The sequence below is a fragment of the Strix aluco genome, chromosome 16 (assembly GCF_031877795.1).
Source record: "Strix aluco isolate bStrAlu1 chromosome 16, bStrAlu1.hap1, whole genome shotgun sequence".
Classification (NCBI taxonomy): Eukaryota; Metazoa; Chordata; class Aves; order Strigiformes; family Strigidae; genus Strix; species Strix aluco.
Genome location: NC_133946.1, coordinates 8999373 through 9008941, shown reverse-complemented (window position 1 = coordinate 9008941; position 9569 = coordinate 8999373). Strand labels below are relative to the sequence as shown.

Genomic DNA, 9569 nt, shown 5'->3' with positions numbered 1-9569 from the left:
ACCGAGGTTTCCCCCAGCGATGCCAGCACCAGGCTGGCTGCCGGAGGGGACCGGAAGAGACCGGAGGGGACCGAAGGGGACCGGAGCCGGACACCCCCCCGACGCCGGGCCCCCAGCCGCCGCCGCGGCGCTCGAGCGCCCCCCTGTGTGCACACGCCGCGCCGCCTCCCTCGGGAGCTGCGCCCACCCCGGCGGCGGGGCGAGGGGCGGGGCGAGACTGAAAGGGGCGTGGTCAATGACCCTCGGGGCCCGCCCCCTCGCCGCTCAAAGTCCGCCCGAAGGGCCATGGGCCCTGCGCGCCTGCGCACTGGCACGACGGCGGCCGCGGCCCCTCCGGCTTGCCGTCCTTTCCCGGCATGCCCAGCGGGTGGGCGTGTCTGGGCCGGAGCCGCCGTTGGGCTTTGGCGGCGCGATGGCGGCCGCGTCTCCGAGCTCGGACATGTTTGATGAGATTGTGATGGCCGAGGAGAGGTGGGTTTGGTGGGGGAGCCTTGACTGGGGCTCGGGGGACCGCGGGGGGCAGGCGGGGCCGGAGCGGGACTCCTCGCTCGCCGCGGGTTACCGTCGGCCTAGGACGGAGGGAGGGGAGCCCCGGGCCTGAGCCTGGGCCTCAGCCTGGGTCTGGGCTTGGGCTTCCACAGCCGGCAGTAGGAGCTGAGAAGGAAAAAGTGAGGGGTGAAGGGCGGGTAGTGAGCAAGGTGAGGAGTGGGTAAGGGGTGAGGAGGAAAAAACGCGAGTGAAATTCTCTTCTTTTCTTTTGCTGAGCGACCGACCCGCTCGATCTTAGCTCTTCCACTGGGTGCAAACTTGACCCGAAGTTGTGAGCTTGTAGTTAGTGTTATTCTGGTGAAAGTACTGAGTTGGATTGCAGAGTGCGTTGTTCTTGGCAAATTATTATAAACCTCTTTGAAAAGATTACAGTAGGCTTAGTGACATCTTAATTTAAATCAATGTTATGTGATATTTCTGAATATGGGTAATTCCTTTTCAGAGATGATACAGTATGGTTTTGTTTCTGTGAGTTGCTTCTGTGCAGGGTGAATCTGATAGGAAATGAAAATAGGCGATAAAAAAAATTATACTTTTGTCTTTACAGGTTTCATGGTGAGGGGTATCAGGAGGGGTATGCTGAAGGCAGTCACGTTGGAGTTGTTGAGGGAAGGAGATATGGATCCCTCCATGGTGCCAAGATTGGGTCTGAGGTAAATGGGAAAATACTACAGAATCGCAATGTTTTTGTCATTAGAAAATTACTGTGGCACTGAAACTGCTAGGCAAAGACTGATATATTGGTAGTCTGATGCCTGCTATGTTACACTGCTTTGTATGTGTACAAGAGGACTCATAAAGTTAGTTTGAAGGTGGTATTTTGGTCTGAATAGTTATATAGATGGTTTTATGTTTTCTGAGCTTGTTTACTATATGGAATTTTGAGTAAATTTTTTCTGAAAGGAAGGATAAGAATTAAAAAATTGTGATGGACTTTACATTTATTTTTGTAACCCAAAATCGTGGCTAAAGGCTCCCCTGTACCATCTCAATTGTGTCTCACTTTCAGGAAGAACATGGAACGTTGAGACACCTTGGATAGAGAACCGTGAAGGGGCAATTCTGGGTGTCTCTGTTTTTATTCATTGTTATTTCTAAATACTGGAAGAGTTTGTTGGTTGAGGCACAATTATTCTTTGGTAGATGGAGTCAATTCTATGTATTGCCATACAGTGGCATCCCTGAATCAATAAGCCTTTCTGGAAATAAAAGGACCTGGGAGTGGTGGTGAGGCACCTTGACTTGTCTCATATGTCCAGCTCGAAGTTTATCATAATGTGGAGTGTGTTCAGTGCTGTACAATGTAGTTACAGTACTGTTGGACCTGAACTGGATTTTTTCAGCTTTGATGGGAAGCTGTACTAGAGGATTCATGGCAGGCCTTATTTCAGGTACTGCACCACAAATCTAAATCTAGTCAATCTACTGAAGAAATTTAGGTAATTTGGCAATTTGCCCTTTTGATATTTTCAGGTCTCAGAAAGTTATTTACCTACAGAAAGAACAGTAGCAATGGCCTTAATCCATTTCGAAGTGAAAAAGGTAAACTGTCAAATTCTGAAAGGATGGTTATTGTAAAATTTTGGTTTGTATTTGGGTGTGATAGAGAGATGTACAATAATGAAGTATTTTCCTGCTTATGCAACAACTATCTAGTTCCAAGATGAGAATATTAAAGAGCAGCCTCCAAAGCTGGATAGTTTTACACAAAATGGTCCTAGACAGACCATAATAGTTAAGTGCTCTAATTTACTTATTGAGGAAGCTGCAGAGGACAGTAAGATTGTAGACCATGAGCCACGTTAAATGGGAGAAAGAGTGATTTGGGTAATCTTAGACTTGTCAGCCCATTTTGTGTCTTGGGCAAAATTATGATGCTGATCTAATACTGGCCTTGCTTGACAGAGAATTAAAGTAAGATGTTATAATTAAAAGGTGTCTGTTTCGGGCACATCCCTCGGTATGTGCTTGGGCTCAAGCAGAAGATTGGCACTGTGCCCCTGTGCTAATTTTCCTGAGCAGTGCTAATTTTCCTGAGAAGTTCCCTCATTTACCTTGGGTCTCTAAGCAGTTTGGGGAAATGCAAATTAAATTTCTGTCAACAAAAAAATAACTGGAAGTCTCACTTCAAATATGTTTGAGCACTTAATGGGATGTTAAATCCCAAACCCATGTTTGGGCCTTAAAAAGAACCTCCACTATGTATTTTAATAAACGTACCTAACAGAAGACTGGAACTACCAGACACTGCCGCTCTAGTCTGAAGGGGTTTGCAGGCCACAGGAGCTTACAAGTCCAACAGTGTTTTGTAAGTTTAAGTGGCAGGTGTGTGTACATGCACACGTAGGGACCTGAGTGGGATTAGGCTGTAATTTTTGACTCAGTTTCTCAAAGTCAGCTAACTTTTGTTTCAGGTGTCTGCGTTATTTTTCTGTGAATGCTAAGTCACTTTTGAAAGTGACTCCAGTTGGTGCATTGAAGAACTTACCTATATTTCTATTTCATTTGGTGTCCAAAGTTATAATGAAAAGTTCTGGCAGCAAGGCTACCTTAGTCATCTCCTTGTGCTTCTTTCTGATTCCATGCTACCCTGTTGAGTTAGGCCGGTAGAATTGTTTGCATATTAACTCTGAAAAAAAAGTGTGGTTTCCTCTTTGGTAGCTCCCTCCTTCCAGCTGGTACACCTTTCTGTAGGGCTGTGTGTGGGCTGCTTAAACTGACAGTGCTGCAAAAATGAATACTTACCAAAACATCTTAAATAAGTTGTTTTCTAACTGTCTCCCTACTACTACGTTTTGTTAAATCTGAGGGTTCAAAGCATATAAAATATATCTATTTTTTGCAGAATTGCTTTTTATGCTGCATTTTAAATATTTTACCCTCTGATGCTAGGTAGATTCTTACAAGAAGTTTTCTGACTCTTGTAATGTGTAACACAGCCCTCATTTACCCTACCTTAATTTACTGAACTTTCCAGTGCAGAAACATGTTTGTATATCCAGTGATTTGTTTCCTGAAGAATTGGATACAATGTAGTGTTTTATTTTTGTTTGAGTATATATACTGCCTGTATTTTATTTTTTTTTTCCCTCATGACGTTCTTATAAATTTGCAGATTGGCAGCTACCTTGGGTTTGCACTGACGTGGCAGTGTCTGCTCCAGAACTGCACGGATGAGAAGAACAGGTAAGGTTTAAAAAAAAATTACTCTTCCTTTAATACTGTTTCAAATTATGGTGTTCAGTTTTGCCTGAAGAAACACCAAAAAACAGATGACAGGTGAGCAGAGGGCCACTGGGGTGGTATCATATGCTGGACCATGAGATACTGAAAAGAGGATGAGGGAACTTGGTTTCTTCAGCCTGCAGAAGAGAAGACAAGGGAGATACTTAGTTGTACCACATCAGAGGAAGTGCTAGATAAGGTAGAGACACATTCCTTGCAGAATTGCACAGTGGAGGGATAATAAGCAACTTTCACAATTTGAAACAAGTTCTAATGGGGCATAAGGAGAAGGTCCTTCCCAATGCACGTAACTAAGCAATGGGAGAAGTTGTCCAGAGAGACTCTAAAAGCTCCATCTTTGTAGATTTTCAAAATCTGGTTGGAGATGGCGCTGAGCAACCTTATCTAGCTTTGAAGTTAGTCCAGCTTCCACAGAAGGTGGACTAGATGACCTCCAGATGTCCCTTCCTACCTACATTTTTCTATGACTTTCATTCTTCTCTCCATAATTTTTTTTCTGTCCAGTTTTGATTAAATTATCTGTCAGAATTGCCACAATACTGTCAGCCATTTTAATGTGTGTTCTGGTGAGCTTTTTTTTATTGCATTTCTTAATTTTGCTCAGTCATCTAATCAATATTTCTGAAGATTCTTGAATATTTGTCAACTTCTGGCAGGTAAGTTGAAAGTGAAACTTTTACTTTGCCAGTTGTGCTGCAGCTTAATTTCTGATTATGGCTTAAATATATATCAAATATACACTGAGCTAGATGGGAGAAGTTGAATTGAAGAATGGAGGGCTGGGTTCTGCGCTCTGAATTATTATATATAAGTATTAGTATAATTTTCATACTGATGGACTGAAAAAACTTCTGTAGTAGGCTCATTAGTTTTTCTGTTTTGATTTTTTTTTTTTTAGTAAAAAGATAAGAGCTCTGGATTCATTAATAGGGATGATTCAGAAATTCCCATATGAAGACCCCACCTATGATAAACTGCAAGAAGATCTGGAAAAAATCAGAGGAAAATTTAAACAGGTTTGTAGGATTAAGTTGTTATTTTAGCAGAAAATGGTATTAATTTTTGAAAATATTTAGTCTCTAAACCTGCTCAAAACCACAGTATTTGTGCAGAGCAATTACTGTTCTCCTTTTGCAATCATAGTAAAAATACCTGAAATGAAGTGAATTAAGTGAAAATACTTGATAGTTGAAAATTGCTCAACTGATAGCAAATGCAAAATAAAAGATAAATATTCTTTAAAAGAAAATTGAAAATATTGTTTGACAATGAATTACAACTGAGACCAGAAGAAAAGTGGAGGAATTGGGAGTTTTGTTGAGCATTCTTCTTGGAAAATAGATGCTTTGAAACACTTTCGTGTATTCTTTTTTTAGGTTTGTTCAGTGCTAAATATTCAGTCTGATTTTAGAATCGGTACTGAAAGACCTTCACTAACATTTTGAATGTAACAGATGAAGATAAACATGGATGACCAAAGAAGAAACATTAAAAGAACAGATAACTGGAGAAGTGTTTATCTACTCTTATTTTAAACAAAATTAAAATAGTGACGAGGTGCTAAATATTAAAGGAGAAAGGGAAAACTGTTGAACTTGCAATAGTACTTCTCATACGTCATTTATTGTCTATTATCTCCAGGTTTTATTTAGGATCACTGAAACACTAGTGTGTAAACCTGTTAAGTAGAAATATTTGCTTTAATTCCTCACTAGCCTTGAACCGATAGATTAATTCCTCAAAAGGAAAACATGCATTTGCAAAGTTTCCTTATTTAAAGGGTGTATGTTATTTAAAAATCTGTGTATGCAGATCATTCAGTTTACACAATGTGTAGATATTGTAGGTGAAGTAAAATATAATCAGTTGCCTGCAGACTTTGCAGTAGGTAGCACTTCTGTGGGTAAAGGATAGAACGACAAATCAAGTCAGAATGTAAAGATTAAGATACCTGCTCATAAAGTAACTGCAGCTCAGAACATGAAATTTGCATTTTCCACAAGTTCTGCAAGACTGATCCAGTGGGGGGGTCAGGAATCCCCCTAACCCCCCCTCAAAACCCAAACCCAAAAAGCTAGCGACTTAAGTGATCAGTAAGAGAAACATGACTACCAGAGGAGTTGTGATACTTATTTACTGTATTTACTAGTACCTTTTATCAAGGAATAGCTTTTTATTTTTCAGTCTTGAAAATGTACTCTTTTGTCTCATTCCAAAAAATGGATGCTATCAGCTAAATCTATTTAACTATGTTAGTTTAAGAGAAATACATCAGTTATTTTACCTGAAAGATATTTTGGGTTGGGCTGCTGGATGTCTTGGCATATACCATTTGCAATACAGGTATAAAATGAATTCTAGAAGACCTTTCATCAGTTGTAACATATGCATGTCTGGCTAAGTCTGCATGGCATAGTGTAGCTTCATAAAGACAGATTTGACTTACATGGGTATCAGAAGCTGTGTGCAGGGTAAAGTATCTGGGGTGAAGGACATGTTTTAATATGGCCATATCCTCGAACAACACTACTTTATGTCATCCAGACCTCTGTTCTGTTTTACTTGTACAGTTTTTTTATTATACAAGAAAATAAGCAACTTGAATTTTTAAAAAGTACACTGTGTATTCATACCTGGGATATGAAGGACATGCATTTTGCTAAAATTTTTGGATTTTGGACTCTGAAGATAACCAACAGTTTTGCTGACTATGTGGAGGGAGTTGTGTGTGTATGTATCAGTTTCTTTCAAAATAATCATTTACTTTTTGTCTGTTTCCTGAGTATGCAAGTATGCCAATATCAGAGGCTTTTCTTAATAACTGGTTGCTGGTGTATTTTTTTTTTGTTTTGTTTGTTTGTCTTACATCTGTAAGTGTTCAAACAGCTTTGATACACATAGTGGAGTTTTAGGGCCATCTAGTGGAGGAGGTTGTTGTATTGTGTAAGAAACTGTAAGAGTTCACAAATATTTATATAGATAGAAGTTGTTATAATAGAGAGTACAGAACATATGTACACATGATACAGCTCTTCTAATTATATGGTGAATTTCTTGAAATAAAGTAACTTTGTAGCTTGTTCCTCATTTGAGACCTTGCAAGAGACGTGACAGCGTTGATGGCCTCTTCATTTAGGGCAGTCTGAGTACAGTTGACTTTTAATTGTTATGCAGCTAAACCACTGGGAATCAGAACAAGCACCAAACTGCAAGTATGTTAAAATAGAAGCAAAATAAAATAGCATACCTTGTTATCTCAGTAAATAGATAGACACAAACCAAAAAGATTGCATACTAGAGAAAAGAGAGCTAATCTGGTTTCATAATCACTTCAGAGAAATCCAAATCTGAAAAAGTTGTCTCTGCATCCACAAACCAGTTTATTTGTGCGAATCAGAGTATTTTACCTGTTTACTTCAAATTAATAAAAAGTACTAGATAGACGTGTATGATATTTAAGTTATATGCAAAGTGGTACTCTAGAGATTGCATCAAAAAAATATTTTTGTTTGACTGAGAAAGGATCTTTGTAGGTCAAGTGATCAATGACTGTTATTTTGAAAATTGGTTTGGTGGGTAATTTTCTTGTATTGCTTTAATTTTATTTATAACAAACTAATATTATTTGAATAAATTATTATGTAAGTATATGTATATACATATATTTAACTATAAAGATTGTAGCAACCAGGATTTCAAGCTGGGATATGCCAGGTTTACGGTTGCTTATTAGGTCTTTAATTTAGCTCCATATGTGCGTACACACTGATGGAGTCTCTTATTGCATGAGTCTGTATTTTCCTGAATATCTTGTGTTTCATGTCTTGTATGGGCCTGCTGGTGTTTATTAAATGAGGTATGGTTAAAAATTCTGTTGGATATGTAGTTGTATACTTTCTTCAGTGCCATTTTTTTAAACTATTTTCTGCAGCAGAGTTGTGGGTTTTTCTGTGATGTTCAGGGCTGTAACAGTGGAGTCTTCACAGCATGCTATAGGGGTATTTTTATACATTATTTATAGCCCAGGTTGCATCAAGGATATCTTTGATTTGCCTTAACCAGTGCGAGATGTCTAATGTGGCTCATTCCAAATTTTGTGTTTTGAGTGCTTAAATACTTCAGAATGTGCTTCTTGCCAACATGAAGAGTGACTGAGTACCTAGCTTTTCTGCATGTTTGTATTTTTGCCTGTGTTTCTCAGATCAGTCACCTAGAAAATCAGGAACATTACAGTTAGCAAACACCTGTGAAAGGTGTGTGCTTAAGCCAGCTAGAATGTTACTGGGGGAAAAAACAAAATCTATCCAAATTTCTAAAATCAGGATTCAGTTTTGTGAGATACAAGCATATGGTTTCTTGTCTTTTGACACCTTTCCTGTTACATTAACATCTTCCTGGAATCTGTAACAAATGAAAACAAATTCTTATAAATGTCTTCATTAGTTTCACACCCTGTTTACTCATCCTGTCCTGAATGGTCAGGACTGGTGGAAACAAGTGTTACGCTGTAATTAAAGACCCTATCAGAAGATCTGTGCACAGAGGGGCTGAATAAAGTTTTGTGGACCAGGGTTGCTCAGGCATTTCCTGGTTTGAATGCTTGACTGTGCAACTTAGGTATTGCTTTAAAGCCTGGGTGGAAAAGATAGAGGAAAAAAAATGCAATCTTGTAGATTATAATACTGGTTATTAATTTGTGGCTTTGTGCTATATCTTCAAACAGGTTTGAATTTTTTCAGATATACTTGATCTGTTCAGAAAATTTCTGGAAAATTTCTTAATGGAAAATTTCTGCTAAGATTATTTTAAGTTGCTAAGACTTAAAAATATATCACACTGTATTTATCAAATCTAGTTATTGCTCAGTAGTTAGAGAGGAATGTTTGAAACATTTAACTTAGAAATTTCTGACTTGCCTGGGCTTCGTTCTAGCTTGTTTTGTTTCTTCATGATCATCTCTCAGCTGAAGCTGTGGAATACAGAACTCTATTAAAAGGTGGATACCAAGCTAATTACTGCTAGTGTACTGAAGTCTTTGCAGTCCAGAACTCGTAACTTTTCTTTCTATGATATGTGATGAGTACACAGTTTTGAGGCATCAGCAGAGAAGGGTGAGCTCTGGACTGCGGTGAATTCGTTCTCTGCAGAATTGCATGCTGATTCAATGCTGTCTTATAGCCATGGGATCATCAGCTGCTAATACCAAATCAGCCCTCATTAGAACATGTAAATCTGACTTTGTAGGTTATCTGTGTTGTTGTACTACATCACTACAGTAAAAAAAAAAAAAAAAATAGGAGTTTGTTAAAGCTTCCTAGTAAAATTCGTGAATAAAGCACTTGTTAAATCTTCATTAAGCAGCAAACTTTCTTTCTATTTGTTGTAAACTGTAATGTGAAGGGGATCAATTTCAGCTTTGAATGAGCATCTGTAATTCAACAGAAATTTGTGAAATCTGAAAAATTCTGGGTATGCAATTGTTCACTTAAAAATCGACCCTGTAGGAGAAGTCTGGCTCATTCAAATCCTGTTATGTTTTTCTGAAACAGTGTTATGATAATTTACATGTGGATGTGTAAGGGAAGTCTGACTTCCCAGTTTGGCATGCTTTATTTGTTTATGTGACTTTTTGATCTGATTGCATTGAGGTATGAAATATATAAGCAGTAGTGTGTTCTAATGTGCACATAGCACCTGTGCAAACTCATGTTGCTAACTTTGTGGCTATACACCAGTTAGAGGAAGAAAAATAAAGACTGGTTTAAACACTGTTT

At 38.9% G+C, this 9569-nt stretch overlaps 1 protein-coding gene across 1 annotated transcript; it reads left to right on the top strand.

Annotated features, from left to right (window-relative positions):
* The first annotated feature begins 378 nt into the window (after positions 1 to 378).
* On the top strand, positions 379 to 7664 carry LTO1 (LTO1 maturation factor of ABCE1). Its single transcript, XM_074842560.1, has 5 exons — positions 379 to 471; positions 1097 to 1202; positions 3665 to 3735; positions 4694 to 4811; positions 5172 to 7664. Exons 1-5 carry the CDS (start codon positions 413 to 415, stop codon positions 5238 to 5240), a joined length of 423 nt encoding a protein of 140 aa, XP_074698661.1. The 5' UTR covers positions 379 to 412; the 3' UTR covers positions 5241 to 7664.
* The last annotated feature ends 1905 nt before the right edge of the window (positions 7665 to 9569 follow it).